The 19,580-nt window shown below is 52.9% G+C and overlaps 1 protein-coding gene across 2 annotated transcripts in view; it reads left to right on the forward strand.

The window, feature by feature from the left end:
* Positions 1–19,580, forward strand: part of DHX15 (DEAH-box helicase 15) — a 346,647-nt gene that overhangs the window by 160,061 nt on the left and 167,006 nt on the right. For both annotated transcript variants that reach the window (XM_069631877.1, XM_069631876.1), the window contains exon 7: positions 8,200–8,286. In XM_069631877.1, coding sequence (XP_069487978.1) covers positions 8,200–8,286 — 87 coding nt within the window. The remainder of the gene's footprint in view (positions 1–8,199; positions 8,287–19,580) is intronic.

Here is a 19,580-nt window from a genome sequence, read left to right on the forward strand (position 1 = left end):
GATTGCAGAGGGGGTTCCAGGGTCATCCAAGCAGTGCTACGCAACCGGTTAGCTTGAAGGTGAACCGAAGGTAAGAGTAATTGCTTCTGTTGAGCCTTGTGAGCTCCCATGGTTGTGTAATGTTGTACTGCTATGTATTCTGTATTCATGAGCATGTTAAGCTGTGCCAGACCCCATGCTGGAGAAGGAACCTTACCTGTAACTATTCTCCAGTGTGGGCTTGACATAGATTCACATGCAAACCTTCCCTCCGTCCCCTCTGCGGCTCTTCTTGGTCATATTGCTACTTTCTGTGCTTACCAAATCTGAAGATGGATGCCAGTGGAGGGGCTTGAAGGGAGGGCAGTCATTGGCTGGGGGCAATATGACCCAGAGTTAAGTGATTGGCTAAGGGGAGAAAAAGTTTCTAAGTGAATATTTTTTTCTTTTCTCCAGCATGGGGTCTGGCATGGATTCACATGCTCATGAATATTCCCCGTCGTCAGGCTGGGAATCCTCGGTAAAGAAAAAACCAGTATCAGTTTCGTTTCTGATCTGTCTTTCGTAGCAATAACCAATCACTGGTCTCTGCGTCATACTGACCACAGCCAATGACTGCCCTCTACCTAAGCACCGCCTCTGGCAGCCATCTTCAGATTTTTACCGCACGTTCATGTGTTGGGATCCTCGTGCTATTGCTCTCGAGCGTTAGTGCTATTTTTTCGCGCTTTTTTCACAAAAACTTCGATTCTTCGGTCAAAGAGCCTCAAGCTCCACCGATACTACATCCGATCTACGGGGACCCGTGTCGGATTCATCTGTGCCCCTCAAGGGTGAAGATTTCGTCGAGCTACGCTTCGGAGGACTCCAGAAGCTTCTCAGGCCCGGTCTCGGAGATGGCCCAGGAGAAGGGAAGCTCGACGCCCGGAAAGCTGTTCAGGGTCTGCCCTGGATGCCAGCTGCAGAACGTCTTTAAGGAGGACGAACACTCTTTCTGCCTTTACTGCCTTCATGAGGACAAAACGCACGTGGAGAAGGACTGTGCGTTTTGCGGCGACATGTCGGAACGGACCATGAAGGACCGTCATCAACGTCTCGCCAACTGGCTGCAGGGTAAGAGCCCGTCTGGCGAGAAGAAGAAGAAATCCGAGCGGTCTTCTAAGACCTTTGAGGGCGCCCCGGCGACGGGGGCCCAACATAAGGCCAAGCACCGCGAGTCCGCTGGCACCGGGAGCGCCGAACGGTCGGGCTCTACGGGCGCCAGGCAGGGCGCACCCTCCCCGGCACCATCAACCACGAGCCAACGCTCCGGGTCGGGTAAGAGGAAGGCCGAGCACCCGGCGAAGCTCCTGGAGAGGCCCCGGTCGAGCTCGAAGGCAGAGGAGGAGCGTGGCAGTGCCCCCTCCCTCAAGGACAAGGCGGTGAGCGCACCTAGGGTGGTGAAGGCCTTGATCCATCCGACCAAGCCCTCTATCGAAACGGTCGCGGCGGCCCTGGCCCAGCCTGTGGAGGCTACTCCAGTGGTGGCGACCTCAGGGCCCAGAATCTCCCTGCCTCCTCGGAGGGAGTCTTCTTTTATGCCCATCGATAGGACCCCCGTGAAAACCTCCGTGGAGAAGAAGGGGGGGCAGGGCGTCGTCGTAGATTCGGCCTCAACCTCAGAAGAAGAGCTGGTCGAGGTCTTAAGCCACGGCCTAGGCGTGGAACAAGACCAGCCCGTCGGAATGGGTGCCGACGCAGGCGACGACGACGACATCGTCGAGGATGCCGACGGGGCCCCTGCTCGCCCGTCGGATTCCCCTCTGCCAGCGCCGCGAGACAACTCGGCGGCCATTTTGTTGGCCATACAGTCCTTATGCACTGAGATAAGGACGAGGCTACCGTTACCGACGGAGGAACCTCTCCCGTCGGGGGATCCAGAACCGGGACCTTCTGGTGTTCCCCCTGCCAAGAAAAGAAGGATCCATCCTCCACCTCCTTTTCAACCGTCGCGCCCCGTCCAGCCCTCCTCCCCGTCCACCCGAGGGGATGATACGGGGACTGACACGGCAGCGACGGGTACGGACGACGAGGCATACGACGAGGATTTTCCGTCGTCGCCCCCCACCAGGGCTTCTCCGCCCGACGAGATCGGATCCTTCCATTCCATGATCTCCAGGGCTTCCGAGCTTTTTCAACTCTGCCCCGAGGAGAAGAAAAAGGAAGGCTTCCTTTATCAGCGGCGCGAGGCCAAGAGGAAGACGGTCCTCGCAGTGCCTCTGTTGGACGACATTTGGGATGAGGGTCTTTCCCTCCTCAAGAACCCTTCCACGACGCCAGCTAGAAGAGACCGGTACGAGAAGAAGTACCGGGTCCCGGACACGGCCCCCCTATGCCTCCGGGCGCAGCCTACCCCGGACTCCGTCGTCTCCGCGGCGGCCAGGAAGAAAGCGGGGGGGGGTGCGGCCTCCACATCGACTTCCCCGCCGGACGGCGAGGGAAAGAAATTGGATGCTATGGGACGTAGAGTCATCTCGTCGGCAGCGACGACGATTAAAGCGGCCAACGCCTTGGCTATCGTGGCCCGCTACGACAGGGAGCTCTGGTACAAGATGGCTCCCCTGCTGGATTTTCTGCCGGACGACAAGAGGGCTGAGGCCCTTGAGATCCTCCAGGAAGGTGAAGTGGCTTCGGACCACGCCATCACCGTGGCGACGGACATCGCCGACGCGGGGTTCCGCCAGCTAGGCAACGGCGTTTGCCTTCGACGTCGTGGATGGCTCAAAGCTACGGATTTTCGGCAGGACGTCCAGACCAGAGTCCTGGACATGCCCTTCGACGGGAACAACCTGTTTGGGAAGACGGTGGACGATTCCCTCCAGGCCATCAAGGCGGATACTGAGACGGCCCGGGCCCTGGGAGTCCTGCAGCAACGACGGACGCCCTTTCGGAGCGGCGGAGGCAAGGGCGCCTCCAAAGGTTCCGGTGGCGGTTTCGCTTCCTACCGTCAAGCGGCCCGCTCGTCGTCGCAAGAGGCCTACAGAGGACGAGGCAAGTCTAGCGGACCCCGCCGTCGTCGCCAAGGAGGTCAAGGCGGCAAGGCCGCGTCCAAGCAGGATTGAACCGGCCGTGGGGTCGGGCCCCCACCGAAGCACCCCGGTGGGAGGCCGGCTGGCGGGCTTCGTCAGCGTGTGGGAGTCCATCTCCACCGACCGTTGGGTGCTGGATGCCCTGGCCCGGGGCCACGCGCTCGAGTTTCAAAGAAGGTGCCCGCGCGTCCCCCCCGTGGCCAGGAGAGAACTTCACGTCCCTCAACTTCTCCTGGAGGTAAAGGCGATGCTCAGAAAGGGCGCCATCGAACTCGTCCCAAAGAGGCTTCGGGGCTCCGGAGTCTACTCGCGATACTTCCTCGTGAAGAAGAAGACGGGAGGATGGCGCCCCATCCTAGACCTGCGACGGCTGAACAAGTTCATCAAGGCGCAGAAGTTCAGGATGGTCACCTTACAGCACGTCCTGGGTCAACTGGAGGAAGGAGACTTCCTGTCGTCGTTGGATTTGGAGGATGCCTACTTCCACATTCCAATCCTAAAGGGGCACCGAAAATTCCTCAGGTTCGTGGTCCAAGGGCGGCATTACCAGTTCAAAGCCCTTCCCTTCGGACTGCGGTCGGCACCCAGGGTATTCACCAAGTGCCTCGCACCGGTGGCGGCGCAGCTGCGCCGCGAGGGGATTCACGTCTACCCCTACCTGGACGACTGGCTCATCCGCGCCAAGACGAAGGAGCTCGCCGTGGTCCACACGGCAAGGACCGTCCAACTCCTCACGGACCTGGGATTCTCCGTGAACTACACCAAATCCCACCTGGTGCCCGCGCAAGTCGCACTGTTTCTGGGAGCGAGGCTCGACACAGTGTCCCTTCTGGCCTCCCCGTCGGAGGAGAGGACCAGGACCATCTTGGGCAAGGTGCAACGGATGCTGGTGGCCGACGCGGCCAAAGTGAGATCCATCAAGTCCCTCCTCGGGATGATGTCTTCCTGCATCTACCTCATTCCCATGTGCAGGCTCCGGATGCGCCCGTTGCAAGAATTCCTGGATGCGCGCTGGATCCAGACGACGGGCAGCTTCGAGGAAAGGATCAAGCTCGACGAGAGTTTCCGGCGAGCGATACGGTGGTGGGGCACCCGCGCGCATCTGACGGCGGGCATGGACTTCCAGACCCCAGCCCACCAGGAGACTGTGACCACGGATGCCTCCCTGGAAGGGTGGGGAGCGCACACCGAAAATCTGCACGCGAGGAGACTCTGGCTCCCGACGGAGAAGTCCCTGCATATCAACGTCCTGGAGCTCCGTGCAGTGTTTTGGGCCCTCAGGTCCTTCCTTCCGTCCCTGAAGGGCAAGGTGGTGAGGATCTTCACCGACAACACCACCACCATGTTTTACATCAGGAAACAGGGCGGAACCAGGTCCCCAGCGCTGTCCAAGGAGGCGCAGGACCTGTGGCATTGGGCCGTCGCCCAAGGGATTTTTCTGGTGCCGTTTCATCTGGCAGGGATAAAAAACACCATCGCCGACTCACTCAGCAGGGAGCTGCGCTCGTGCCACGAGTGGGAACTACGGCAGGATCTAGTGGATCGCCTCTTCCGACGGTGGGGCACACCCCAGATCGACCTGTTCGCGACGGCGACGAACACCAAGTGCCGGAGGTTCGCCAGCAGGTTTCCCCAGACGAGGAGCATGGGCGATGCTTTCTCGTTCCCCTGGGAGGGCCTGTTCCTCTACGCGTTCCCTCCCTTGCCTCTGCTAATCCGGCTCGTCAACCAGCTCAAGAGGTCACGGTGCAGGATGATCCTCGTCGCACCTGCGTGGCCGAGGCAGATATGGTTCCCGGACCTTCTGGACTTGTCAGCGTCCCCGCCGATCAAGCTGCCGGCGGACGCAGACCTACTCTCCAGGGAAGGAGGCGCCATCCTCCACCACGACCCGAAGTCGCTGAACTTGCAGGCCTGGCTCCTGCAGCGCTAGAGTTTGGAGGATACGACATACCGGCCGATTGCAGAGAGGTTCTTGCAAAGGCCAGGGCGTCCTCGACTCTTAAATGCTACGGACACAAATGGAAGAGGTTCTCTGTCTGGTGCCACGCACAGAAGATTAACCCTCTACGGATTACGGCTCCCCAAGTACTGCCGTACCTGCTGACGCTGGCCAAAGCTGGACTGGCACACGCGTCCATCAAGATTCATCTTGCTGCGATCTCCCGATACACCAGAACCACGGGGCGGACGTCCTTGTGGTCTCATCGTCTGGTGAAAGAGTTCATGAAGGGACTATTCAGATCGTTCCCGCCGGTGAAGGCTCCGGCCCCGGCGTGGGAGCTCAACGTGGTGCTGACCAAGCTCATGGGACCTCCGTTCGAGCCTCTGCACTCGGCCCCGTTGAAGTTTCTATCGTGGAAGACAGCTTTTCTCGTGGCCATCACCTCCGCACGACGAGTGGGTGAGATCCAGGCCCTTTCCTGCAAGGCCCCGTACTTGACTTTCCACGACACGAGGGTAGTGCTCAGGACGCACCCCTCCTTCATGCCCAAGGTACCGTCGGACTTCCATCTCAACGAACCCTTGGTGTTACCTGTGTTCTTCCCGTCGCCTTCGTCGCCGGCTGAGAGGACTTTGCACTCGCTGGATGTAGCTAGAGCGCTGAAGTTCTACGTGGATCGCACGAAGGGTTTTCGGAAGACGTCACAACTCTTTGTGAACTTTGGACCTGTCAATCAGGGGAAGGCTCTCTCGAAGGCTTCCATCTCCAGATGGCTCTCCGGCTGTATCATGTACTGTCACCGGTTGGCAAACCGACCGCTGCCTGGCCGTCCGAGAGCCCATTCCACCAGAGCGATCGCAGCTACCACGGCGTTCCTATCTGGTGTGCCCCTGCTGGACATATGCAGGGCTGCTACGTGGAGGTCGACGCACACCTTCACGAAATTCTACTGCGTCGACCGGGATTCCAGGGAGGAGTCCAGGGTCGGCCAAGCAGTGCTGCGCAACCTGTTCGCCTGAGGTGAGCCTGGTGAGGAGGTAAGATGCTTAATGTTGAGTTGATGTGATGCTTAATGTTGAGCCTTTGCCACCTCCCGTGGTTGTGCATGTGTGTACTGCTATGTATTCTTTATTCATGAGCATGTGAATCCATGCCAGACCCCATGCTGGAGAAGGAACAAGTTACTTACCTGTAACTGTTGTTCTCCAGCATGGGTCTGGCATGGATTCACATGCGAACCCTCCCGCCTACCCCTCTGCGGCTCTTCACTTGGTCATACTGCCACTTCACGTGCTTCCAAATCTGAAGATGGCTGCCAGAGGCGGTGCTTAGGTAGAGGGCAGTCATTGGCTGTGGTCAGTATGACGCAGAGACCAGTGATTGGTTATTGCTACGAAAGACAGATCAGAAACGAAACTGATACTGGTTTTTTCTTTACCGAGGATTCCCAGCCTGACGACGGGGAATATTCATGAGCATGTGAATCCATGCCAGACCCATGCTGGAGAACAACAGTTACAGGTAAGTAACTTGTTCCTTACTGAGGATTCCCGGCCTGGATGTGAATCCATGCCAGACCCATGCTGGAGAACAATAGTTACAGGTAAGTAACTTGTTCCTTACTGTTGTGATAATTCTACCCGTTAGTCATTTTTCGTTGTTTGACCATAACTAACAGTATTTTTATACATACGAAGTGTCATTTGTGACTCCAATTGTGTGTACTCATTGTGGACCCTTTACAAACTCACCACCTCATGAGACTTAGCCTAGACCACTCGTCACTGCTACCTTGAACTGGATTGGCTACAGCTCCCAGAGTTGTCCCTGTCACGATATAGGTTGGCCTTCTATAAATCTGTCCACCAGGTCAGAGTATAGAAAATCAGTCCAAACAGTCACAACCTCTGAGATGGCTCCGGTAGGCTGCAAGCCCTCCAGTGGGGTGCTGGTAGTCGTATGGGACTGCACCTCAGTCTGCCTCCTGGAACCAGAGCCCGCAAGTTCCTTGCACCCCGGTGCTGAAGATGAAGTAGAGCCAGACCACCCCTTGATGGGTCGCCCGGAAGAGCTCCTGGGCCCCTCGGCTTCGGAGCTGGTAGCCCTTACAGCCTTGTCTCCTGCCAGGACCAGAATCGAAGGTACCCTTCGCAGTTGGAGGTCCCGGGAAGGAGTCTCTGTGCTGGGGGGCCTTGGAAAACAAATGACCTACCTTCTATTGGCGCGAGGTCTTGGCGACAAAGTACTTTAGACTAAGTCCTTTAGATGACAGGGTGGTAAAGAATGGAAGATCGCTCTCCAACGGGAAAGCCGATTCTTTAAGGATAGGTGACAAGAGAGCTGCAAGCTGCGCACACGTCCCAGCGATGGTCGGGCCCCAGGCACTCAAGGCAGATCGCGTGGTGGTCTGAGGCCAGGAACAACCTATCCTAGGATGCGCATCTCGTGAAGCCTCCTGCAGTCGATATGCGCAGGGGAGGCATGACACCGAAGAGAGGGGAAGAAATTAGAATAACAAAAGAATGGGGAGCACGTGGAACGTTGAGGTAACTGTGCCTAGCTGCCAGGTCCACCACTGTCCGTGTGGAAAAAGACTGGGGTGAGGTGCCGGAAGGTGGGGCCTTGGAGGCATTTCCACGCTCAGGGTCGTGCCCCTACTCGCTATACTCATTTGAATGTTGAAGCTCACATTTTCGCTGCAAAGGTTCCAGTACCGTCCCCATGTTGGGGCACGCCCACAAGGATGACAAGACATATGGGTACTGTGTATTAATACCCAAAGTACCTGTCCTGATATATCCTTTATAAAGTAACACATGCAACAATTAGTTCAAATATCAGAATGCTGTACTGTCTAGAGTTGTGGATGGACAAATTCAACCTGTGTCAACATCCTACCACTGAGAGCTCAGCCTTGTTGCTTGGACCACATTGCCTACACTAAGAGGTTTGGCTTTTTTTCTTTGTCAGTTGTTAACCTTTTCCCTAGGGTTGGTGGTTATATCATCAACAAATGGTGGTACTAAAACTGCCTTAACAGCTTGTTTCTTAAACTTGTATGACTATTTAAAAATCAAAAAGTAAAAGGGTTTCTAGTCCTCACTTTGCCTTGTTACAAATGTTCTTCATTACTTCCCTTGTCTGGCTATTGAGACTATTTTCTAATTAAAGAAAAAGAAATTGATGCAAATATGGCTTATTAAACAGGTGGTGGTGTCAACTAATATTGCTGAGACGTCCTTAACGATTGATGGAGTTGTGTTTGTGATTGATCCTGGATTCGCAAAACAAAAGGTATGTGGGTTTAGATTTTTCTCAAAATTGGTTTTTCTTCAAGCTTGTGCTACTTTAGGTCCCCAAAACCCAGATCAAGCTGATATTCACTGATTACGGAGTTGAGGAATCACTGATTTGGTATGTTGAGCCTGCTACACTGAATGTAGATTAAGTGGAAGGATTGCCATCTGTTAAGGTGAAAAACTTTATTAATGATGAAAGTTTATGGGGTGTTATCAATGTGTGGTTGTTGGGGAGAATTCTCATAAATGTGCTAATTCCCTTCACCTTAGAGACCCCCAGCAACTTTGCTGGATTTTGAGAACTTCTTTTTTTTTTTTACCTCGAAAGAGTGAGCCTTTTTTCCCACTCTTTCATGTATTTCTTTTTTTTAAATTTGGTTTTATTAAGTTTTAAACATGACAGATTAAACAACATACAGGTTTTTTTCACTACATAGTTATGAGAACAAAGAGGACCATCGTGTCCGTCCCTTCCCCACACTTTAATATCTTTACTTATAACCAGTTCTCCCTTCACCCTCCCGCCATCCTCCCAGGAACAGTGTTACGTTCAAACTGAGTGCACCGATGGGCCTTTATCAGTAAATGATCTGTCATAACCAGATTTGGTCACTTATTCACACATGGGTTAATGAATGGCAGTCAGAAATTCTCTCCAAGACGCTTTCTCATTCGTGCCCAGTGTGCCCTTCATTGCGCTGTATCCTCTGTTCCTGAATTGTATGCATTGTGATGTGTTCGTGTTAGGATTCAGTTTCACATACTGGGATAGGGGTGGGTTACGTATTTGTCAATGAAGTCATACCATCATGTTTCATATTGGGCAGACCTTCCATGTAGAGCTGCGGTAATCCTCTCCATTAGGCAAATTCTGGTAGAGACATTTACCCACTCATTTTTGCCTGGGGCTGCGACTGCTTTCCATTTAATCACTATACATGCCCGTGCCGCCAATAGTAGGGGGTCAATCAATCCTGTCACCCTGACATAATCGTCTTCATTTTTCTCCAACCCAAATAACACAATAGGTGTATACTCAAGTTGGATCACTTCTATATCCCTGATCCAACCTAGGACTTCATCCCAGTACATTCTTATCCGGGGGCACCCCCACCACATGTGCCAATAGGCTAATGGATTGGAACATCTTGGACAGCCTATGTTGGTCATATTACCACATGTGAAGAAGTTTAGTAGCATGTAGCTTGTAGTGGGAGGCGATTGACACCACAGAGGTTTCCTTACACATCTTCAACCATAATTCTGAATCAATTTCTAGGTTCATATCCGCCTCCCATTTAAGTTTGATCGTGGGACCCTTCCCAGCATCTATTGGGGTTCTGTACATGATTGAGATCAGCCCATTGTTTCCACTGAGGATATTGAGGAGTGACTCGAAGGGAGTGAGGTATGTTTGTATTTTCTCCTTCCATGGTTCCCTCGGTAATGTACCCTTAAGTTGAAGGAAGTCGAAGACCGATAGTGTTCCTATGCCCAGTGCACTCTCAAGGTCTGTGATAGTTATGAAGTTACCCCTTCCAGAGCTGGCCCACCCTCTCTAGCCCTTCTTCGAACCACAATTGAAACCTGCCATGGTCCGGAATTTCATCCCGAATTCCTGGTGCCCAGATGTGGCTCAAAGTGGATGGCCACGTTGTGATGCCCTGCATGTCTGCGCTCTCCCTCCAGATTTGCCAGATAGTACCCAGGATGGGGTGCTGGCGGATTCTGCGGGTCAGTTTGTCCCTTGGTACCCAGAGCCATTCCGATACAGTTGCCTGGGCGAAACTGAGATTGTCAAGTCTTACCCATTGCAGATGTAATTTGGTTTCTCAAATGTGGTATTAGGATCCTCCGTTTCGTCGTTATATAATACTTTACAAGATCTGGCAAACCCCACCCCCCTTTTGGCTTTGGGCAGTGTTAATACTTCATATGCAATCCTTGGTTTTTTACCCTGCCATATAAATCTCAAAACGGCCTTCACCTCTCCAAAGAATGATTCTGGTATTGTAATTGGGAGCATCTGGAATGGGTATAAAAACCTTGGGAGACGCACCATTTTGATTGCGTTTAACCTCCCCATCCATGAAATGGTGAGTTTCTGCCACTTATTTAGGTCAGCTTTGAATTTATCAAGTAGGGGGGGGTGGTGTGGGGGAGTTGATTTCGTACAGGGTGTCTAGGTGTATTACCAGGTTTATCCCTAGGTACCGCAACATAGTCCCTCCAATAGCAAGGCCTAGGGTCGCGGACCTCTCCATGTCTTGAGTGGGTTTGTTCAGGGGGAACAGGATGGATTTATTCTCGTTAATTTTGAAACCGGAGAGGTGTCCGTAACGTTCAATCAACTGTACTGCCCTGGGTATGGATGTCAGTGGGTTTGTGACGTGTAATAGGTCATCCGCATATAGTGCTATCTTATATTCTCTCCCTTGGACCATTCTCTTCCACCAGGCTATCAGATCTAATTTCTTGAGCGAGAGGTTCAAGTGACAGGGAAAATAGTATTGTGGACAGAGGGCAGCCCTGCCTAGTACCCCTCCAGAGGGTGAACCATCGTGAATATTCAGAGTTAACCACCACCAAGGCCTTGGGGTATGTGCAGACTGCTTTGACCCCTCTCCTAAACCTCTCACCTAGTCGCACCTTAACACTGCCTCAAGAAATCCCCATTCCACTCTGTCGAACCCCTTCTCCCCATCTACAGACAGAGCAGGTTTCCCCACCATGGTCTTTGATTCGGGTAAAAGGTCTAACGTTTTACACATCGTGTCCGACCACTGCCTTGCCAGAATAAATCCCACCTGATCTGAGTGTATGAGTCAGGGCATATGTGTCTCTAGCCGCGCTGCTAGGATTCTTGTATATATCTTCGCATCAATGTTTAGCAGAGAGATTGGGCGGTATCATCCACAATATTTGGGGTCTCTCCCTTCTTTCGGTATCAGAGATCAATGCCTCTGAGAAGGACTGCAGGACTGCACCTGTCTCGAATGTCGTTAAACAGTTCTACCAGGAAGAGAAGGGGGGGGGAGAAAGGTTTAATAAAACCCTGCTGTATAGCCTTTGTTCCCGGGAGCCTTTCCTAGTGGTAACCTCTTAACTGCATTTTCTACTTCCTCAGCCATGATCTCGGTAATCTCCTCATTAGTGAGATCCGGCATGTCTACACCGTCTAGGTATCTGTTTATTTCATCACCACCTTGGTTCGCTTTGGATTCGTATAAATGTTCATAGAATCGCACAAATGCTTCGGGGATGTTTCTGCCCTGTGGGTCATGAGTATTCCCTTCCCCTATGGTTGCCACCCACCGGTCTTCTCTTTCCCTCCCTCAACCTGGCTGCCAATAGCGCATCAGCCTTATCACCCTTCTCATAATGCTTCTGTTTGAGGAATTGGAGTTTCCGGACTATCTGCGCTTCCTCCACGAGGCGAAGCTCGTCCTGTTTCTGCCTGGCCAGAGCTGTCTTCTCTGCCCTGTCCTTGGAGGCAGTCCGTGCAACCCAGTCTAGATGTGTTATTTCCTTCCTCAGTTTATTCTCTATCAAAGCCCTCTCTTTTCTTGTTGGCACCTTCTCTAATCAATATCCCACAGCAGGTTGTTTTCCCTGCATCCCACACTGTTCTCTTCGGTACTTCACCGGTATTATTGTCCTTGAGATATTCTTCTGTTACCATCTTTGTGTGGAAGATGGGACCTTTCCACAGGGTCTCATTGCAACGCCACTTGTTCCCTTTACATGGAAGAGCACCCAGATCCAATTCTACAGAAACCATGTCGTGATCTGACCAGGTGATCGGCTCTATCTCTGAGCGTGTCGTCACTTCCGCTAGTTCCTTTGCAACGTACATGTAGTCTATTCTCATGTATGTGCCATGGGGTGCAGAATAAAAGGTAAAACCCGTGGTGTCCGGATGTAGTTCTCGCCATATATATCTCGCAATCCGTATGTTTGCATCATTGCCGCCGCCACTGCCGTTCGGCTAGCGTGCGGCGGTTCAAGCAGATCCGGGGCAGTTGTGCGTCTGTCCCATTTAGTGTCCGCTCATAGGTTGAAGTCCCCTCCCAATATCGCATGGCCTGTGGCCTACTCTAGTTTTTTTTAACTCTTTATTGGCATTTTGTTATAACAATTCCACAACTGTCTCTTCACCCTCCCAACCTCAAAAATCGATCCCTCCCACAAATTAACAAAACTTAACCAACAATACAGCCACTTCCCCCTCCCCCCTCCCCGAATCCCGTCTAAATCCGCCTTCCTCCATTGGTCACAGCAGTCCAGCGAGATTAGGGACAATCATTCTGCTACCCCTATCTCCGCGCTCCCTCCTCCCCCGTCATGGCTTCTCTCCCGCATGTTATTTCACGGTGGACGCAGGTCATTATCCTTTGCAAAGTCATTCAGCAATTGGGACCAATGAACCGTTACCTCCCCCACCTCCATATTCTGCAACTCTGCTAAACCCCATCTTCGTACATCCTTCCTCCATAACTGGATTGTCGGACCCAGGGGCGACTTCCACGCGATCGCCAGTCAGCGTTTTGCCAATATAAGTAGAAACCGACCCATTCTGTTCCGCAACTTGTTACGCTTACCCCCGCCCCCCGGTAGTTCCCCCACAAACAAATCTCCGGACGCCGCTCCAGGCTGATTCCCAATAACTCATTCCCACCCTTAAGCACCTCGTCCCAGTACTCTATTATTGCCCTGCACTCCGACACATGCCAGAACGCCGCCTCCTCTGACCCACATCTGGGGCAATCACCCGGGTGTTCCCCGCTCATCGCCTTGAGCGCCAATGGGCTAACATATACCCTATGCAGGATGTTAAATTGAACCAACTGGAAGCAGGCATTCCTCGAGGACTTCCGGACCAAGTCCCAGACCGCTCCCATTCCTCACTCGATATCGAGTGCACCATATCCACTTCCCATTTCTCCTTGACTTTCAACTCCTTCTCTGCCGTCCTCTCTCCAAGAGCCTTGTATACCCGCAAGATATGCCTCTCCCCGCCCCGCCCGATCAAGTAGTACTCTGAGCACCGGACATGATTCCGGCTTCTCAGGGATCCCCTCCCATAGCTCTGCCATCCTCCGAACCACCGCCCCATATGCCAGAAAAACTCCCTGTGGCAGGTCAAACTTGTCACACCACTCCCTGCAGGTAAGGAACTGCCCACCCTCGAAAAAGTCCCCCACCTTTTCACATCCTTTCTCCCGTAATCTCTGTATCCCCACCCTCCCAATTGCCTGGCGGAATTTCTGGTTGGCCCCCTATGGGAGACTACTCTCATAACGGCCCTTAAACCACGTACTTCCATGTCTCCCTTACCGCTTCAAAGACCACTGACGTCCCCACATTGCCCAGTGGGTGCCAAAAGAGCTCCACCGGCCTACACCCCCGCTGCAAGGGCCCCACCAGTGTCCCCAAGAGTTCCACCTCCTGTTGATCCCACACCAGCACCGATTGTAATTGTGCCGCCACAAAGTACTCTTCGTAGTCCGGAATGCTCAATCCCCCACCCTCCCTCGATCTCCGCAGAGTTTGCAGGGACATCCGTCTCCTCCCCGTGTCCCACAGCAATTCCCTAATCTTGAATCCAACATTTTAAAAAACACCTTTTCCACATACGGTATATTCGTAAAGAAATAAAGCAACCGCGGGAGGGTTACCATTTTACATAATGCCACCCTGCCCATCAACGAAAGGGGTAAAACCTTCCAGAACTGGATGGAGTCCCCTATTTTGGATAATGCCCCCCTCCTTTATTATGTACAAACGTATGTCAACTACTTCATGAAATACCCGCACCCCCAGGTATCGGAATGATTCTGTCTCCCATCTTATCCCCAGCTCTGGTAGTTCCTCTGCTGGGCCACTCCCGTAGCCCTCCCAACGGAAGCAGAACCGATTTCTCCAGATTTATACGGAACCCCGACATAGCTCTAAAATTGTGCAGTATTTTTAAAAGGTCTGGAAGAAATATCCTGGTTTCCACTACGTATAATAAATCATCCGCGTATAGGGATACAATATGCCTCTGCCCATCCACCTCAATTCCAGCCTCACCCATTTCCTGCTGCTGAAATGCCGCCAGTGGTTCTAAAGCCAGAGCGAATAAAATTGGGGAAGGCGCGCACGCCTGCCTAGTCCCCCTTCCCAACTCCCATGTCTCCGACACCCAATTATTAGTTTTCACCATCGCTAGCGGTTTAGTGTACAGCAAGGTCAGCCACCTACAGATGTTCTCCCCAAACTCACGGAACAGCCACTTCCACTCCAGGGAATCAAACACCTTCATGGCGTCAAACAACGCTATCGCCATGTCCCGCCTTTGACTTCACCCGATCCATCACGTGATGTAGCCGGGAGATATTACCCGACGTATTCCTGCCTCCTATAAACCCACATTGATCAGGATGTATCAGATTTGATGCAACCGCCACCAACCCGGCCGCCAAAATCTTCCCCAGAATTTTCCCGTCTGCATTTAAAGCGAGATGGGCCGATATGCCGTGCAATCCCTCGGATCTTCCCCTCTTTTAGGATCACCGTGATCACTGCTTCCCTCATTGATTCTGGGAGGCACCCCCCCTGAAACGCCTCTTCATATACCCTCTGAAGCTGCTGGACAAAAAGATCAGAGAACTCCTCATAGAACTCCACCGGGAGCCCGTCACTACCCGGCGCTGTACCCCTCATAGTGCGTATCGCCCATCGAATGTCGTCCTCCCCTATGGGGGCCTCCAACTCCTCCCGACTATCCTCACCCAACCTCGGCAACTGGGGCATCTCCATGAGATCCTCCACCTCTACTTAATCCCTCTCACTCGTATAGAGCTCCTTATAGTATGCCACAAAGGCCGCATTGATCTCTTTTTGCGTCCCAACTATCCCTCCGGCATTAGATCGGACCTGAGTTATGACACGACTCACTCTCCCTACTAATTAGCCATGCTAAAAGCTTGCCCGCCTTATCCCCCACCCGTGGAGTCTCACATCCGGTCTATTATCAGTGTGACCGCTCCGCCAGGGTCTTCTGGTGGAGCTCCAATGCTCGCGCCAGGGTTTCCCCACCTCTGTCCCACCCACTGCCTCCCTATCTAGTTCCGCTACCTGGGCCTCTGTCCGCTGTAACGTCTCTAAGAGGCGCTTCCTCATCCCAACTATTCTGGCCAAGCGTTTTCCCCCTAATGGTCGCCTTAAAGGCGTCCCATAACACTCCCCTAGTGCCCACCCTGCCCTCATTTAATTCAAAGTACAACCTGATCTCCTCTCTAAGCTCTGCTACAAAGGCCCCATCTCGTAACGCCTCCCTCCGCATCCGCCACAACCGCCGCGGGGTGCTTTCACTGGGCCCCCACAACGTCGTCACCAGAGGAGTGGTCCCATAGAATGCGCCCCAAATAAGTTGTTTCCCCAAAATAGTGACAATGTTCCCTTCCTGTTACCATATAATCTAAACGCGAGTAGGAACCATGCACACTTGAGTAATAAGAGAAACCCCTTTCCTCCCTGTGTTTCTCCCTCCAGATCTCCACCAGGTCCAGTTCCCGCGTGACCTCCCTTAATGACCCCGCCATATACTTCTTTGGTCCCCCCCCCTAGTACCTTGCCTGTCCAGCCGCTCATCCAAATGAGTCTACCCCCCCATATCATTTCCCCCCTATAGGCCCCCATCATACGCAACACCGAGGGGAAATACTCTGTCATCCGCATTAGGCGCATATGAGTTAATCAGACATGGTGACCTATTCTCCCACATAATGCGTACCAGGACCGTCCTACCCCCCATCCACCACCCCCGCTCCAGTCTGAGTGGCACCCCCCTTGCCACCCAGATAAGAACCCCCCTCGCCTGAGTTGAGTATGTTGTGCCCCGTATCTGACCCCTTCCCCCACAGTTTCTCCAACTGCCCCACCACCTCCACATTCGCGTGCCTCCTGCAACAGGGCCACCTGTATCACCTGCCTCTTCAAATATTCCCCCACCCTCCTCCTCTTCTGATAGTTCCCCAGCCCCCGGACATTCCATGTCCCAATCTTCAAGCTTCCCATCTTAATCATTCAACATGTCGGAATTTGCCCCCAAGTCAGCCCCCCGTACACATGACATCAACCCCATCTTTCCTCTCCCACTTAACTGCTGTGCCAAGCTTCACATCCAATGGTCTTATACAACTCCCCTCCACCCCTCCTCCCACACCGAAACCCAACTTGGTGCTATCCACCCAACCTCTCCACCCTCTTGTCCCTCCCCCTTTCCCTCCTCCCCCATTCCCCCATCCCTTCCCTCCATTTCCCTCCCCCTTCGCCTACCATAACAGTAGACCCACTAAACTCTTCCACCCCTCCCTCGGGGCTGGTAGTGGTGTCGGTTAAACTAGGGGTATCACCATCTGCCCCATGCAGCCCCACCTAAATGTTCCCCTCCTTCTCCAGTAGCATCCCACTCTCAGGAACAGCTTCTGCCGGGGGTCTCCCTCAATGGCCACATGTTAGGCTTTATCCACACCTTCCCCATCCCGAGCCGTCCCCACCCTAGGACCATCCGGAGAAGGATCCCCTTTATGTTGCCTCATGTCCAACCAGTCCCATACCTCTTTCGGGCCGGTGAAAAACCATGACTTCCCCCGCCCGTTCCCCCCCCCCCCCCCGACAACACTTTCAACTTTGCCGGGTAAAACATCATTTCTGATGTTTGTTAATCTGCTTAGAATCACATGCTGTGCATAGGTCCGACATCCAGTGGTCACTGCGGAGTATTGCATTTTGTTTTTCGTAGTCGAAAAGGGGACGTCGACAAGGCGTGTCTGTAACACTATCCCTATAGTGACGTGCGTTGTACCCACAATCCCTCACGCGTCGAGGTCCCTCAGATTGTTTTTTTCCGCCCAGTTTCTGGTCGCCTTTCGCGGAGCTCCTAGAGAGACATTGCTATACTTACCACGGACCTCGGTCCTTTGTCATAACTTAATATACTGGTAACGATCCCTCCCCCTCGACGTTAGCTGTGAAGCTGTTTCTCTGCCGAACTATTTTCGACGGAGAGGAAGAGCGGAGGAGATCCTTCGGCGCTGCCGAACACGTGGCCTGGCCTCGACGGCCAACTTACAGTAGGGAGAGCGGGGGTTAGAACTTTGTCTCTTCTCTTTGAGAATGTCTTTCTTTCTCCCTTTTCTTTCCCTTGGGGTTGTTATCGCCAGCTATTATTGCCTCAGCTATGGAGAGGACACCATTTAAGTTTTGCCCACGCTGCAGGGGCAAATATACTTGGAAAGATAAGCACAAGCTCTGTAATCGTTGCTTACCCCTCGATCACATAGAGAACAGCTGCGCAGCCTGCAAGCTCTTAAAACCCAGGACTCTTAAAGAACGTAGGGTTAAGAGGTGGGCGGACTACGCGATGTCGAAGTCAGTTTCCTCACCCGCTGCCGCTGTTACTGAAAGTGACGAGGAGTGCGATAACTCGACGTCCGTTACGGAAGTCATGAACCCCCAGAAGGAGCGCTCACGCTCCTCGTCCGTCCCCGGCCCCGGCCCCGACGGGCTCGGCTCACGCCCTGCTTATGGGGATGAACACCCCGGCGACAAGGACGCACACAAAGCCCATAAGGCTAAACACACTACCCACGGCTCTTCTTCGTCGAGAACGAAGGATCCATCAGCGCCGAAGGGGACGCAGGGCACTCCGGCGTCTACCGCAGACCGTAAAGGTCACAAGCCCCACCCGCAAACGCAGCCGCGACCAGCGATTGGGCTTCCATCTAACACGGGCGCTACCCCAAAAACATCCGACGCAACGCTCCATAGAGCGACCGTCGAGGTACAACGCGCAACGCACACAACGTCGACACCAAAGCCCTCGACGGACAAAATCGTGGCCGAGAGCCTAGCGAGAATTGTCGCCGAAGACGAACGTACGCGGACGACGAAACAAACGTCGAATACCGCGTCGAAAAAACACAAAAGTAGCCAGGATCTGCCCCTTTCTCCAAAGGACGCTTCCGAACTACCTGAAGGCTTTTCAGAAGGAGACGGGAACCTCTCGTCGACGTTGTGGGAGCGTTCGAAACGATTCGAAGGCGAAAACACTAATTTCCCCCCTCTAGACTATTCAGGGGTACCCCATGAGACCCTTGAAAGACTCCATTCTTGCATGGAGAAAATGGAAAGGTTTCTAGGAAACCAAGACCCCCCCACTCACAAAAGACAAAGAGAATGGCCACAGGATGACCCTAGAGTCAAGATTCCTAGGCTGGTTTACCTCACTGAGGAGGAGCAATACCTCCAAGAAGATGAGGAGTGTTTGGGTGGAGAAGAAGAGGTAGAACTTGAGGAAGAGGGGTTCGAAGAAGATCCTTACACCACTCCTACAGGGTTTGAAGAGGATACAGCTACCTCGCAGCCCTGGCATTCACCGTCAGTGCAGCCTTGGCAATCCCCATCAGTACAGTCAGACCCTGATGCCTTTCTCCCTTCTCCTCTCAAGGATTCACATGGGAACTCCTCTCCCATAGATGACCAACCTTCCCTCAATGCACTATTGCGCAAGGCAGCAGCGCATTTTGAGATTGATACAGGGGAAACTCTTCCAGACATTGACTTTGTAGAAAAAGTCATCAAAGAAAAAGCCCCTGTTAGCCAATCTATTCCACTCCTGGCTTCTATTAAAAGAAGAATTTCTCCTTCCCTTACTAACCCAGCTTTAGTAAGAGGGATCAACCCTAGAATAGAAAAGCTCTTCAGCCCTTCATCCTCTGACCCTTTATACATCAGAGGACACTCTATTCCGGACTCCCTTGTGGTTACCAACACAAGAAAAAGAGCAGGGGTGCCACTATCCACTAGTGAAGCACCTCCAGACAAAGAAGGCAAAAAACTCTACGCACTGGGGAAGAGAATCACGACCTCCGCCGCCTTCTCTACTAGAATTGCTAATAACAACTCACTTTTAGCTAGCTACGCAGATGCACAGTGGAACAAGCTGCGCAGCGAAGCAGAGGAAGCACCTGAACCTCTGCGTTCTCGCCTGCTAGCTATAATATCAGAGGGCACACTGGTAAACCAGGGCATCGTTAAAAACTCCCTAGATGCCGCTGAGACGGCTGGCCGCTCCCTAGTGCAGGGAATACTTCTCAAGCGCCACGTTTGGCTACGCAATTCAGGTTTTAAGCCCGAAACCCAAGCCTCCCTCATAAATAAACCCATTGAACAGACGCATCTGTTTGGAAAAGCAGTAGATGAGGCCCTAGAACATGCTAAAAAAGAGTTTGATACCAT

Source organism: Ambystoma mexicanum, chromosome 6q, assembly GCF_040938575.1.
Source record: "Ambystoma mexicanum isolate Mex_15411 chromosome 6q, UKY_AmexF1_1, whole genome shotgun sequence".
Lineage (NCBI taxonomy): Eukaryota > Metazoa > Chordata > Amphibia > Caudata > Ambystomatidae > Ambystoma > Ambystoma mexicanum.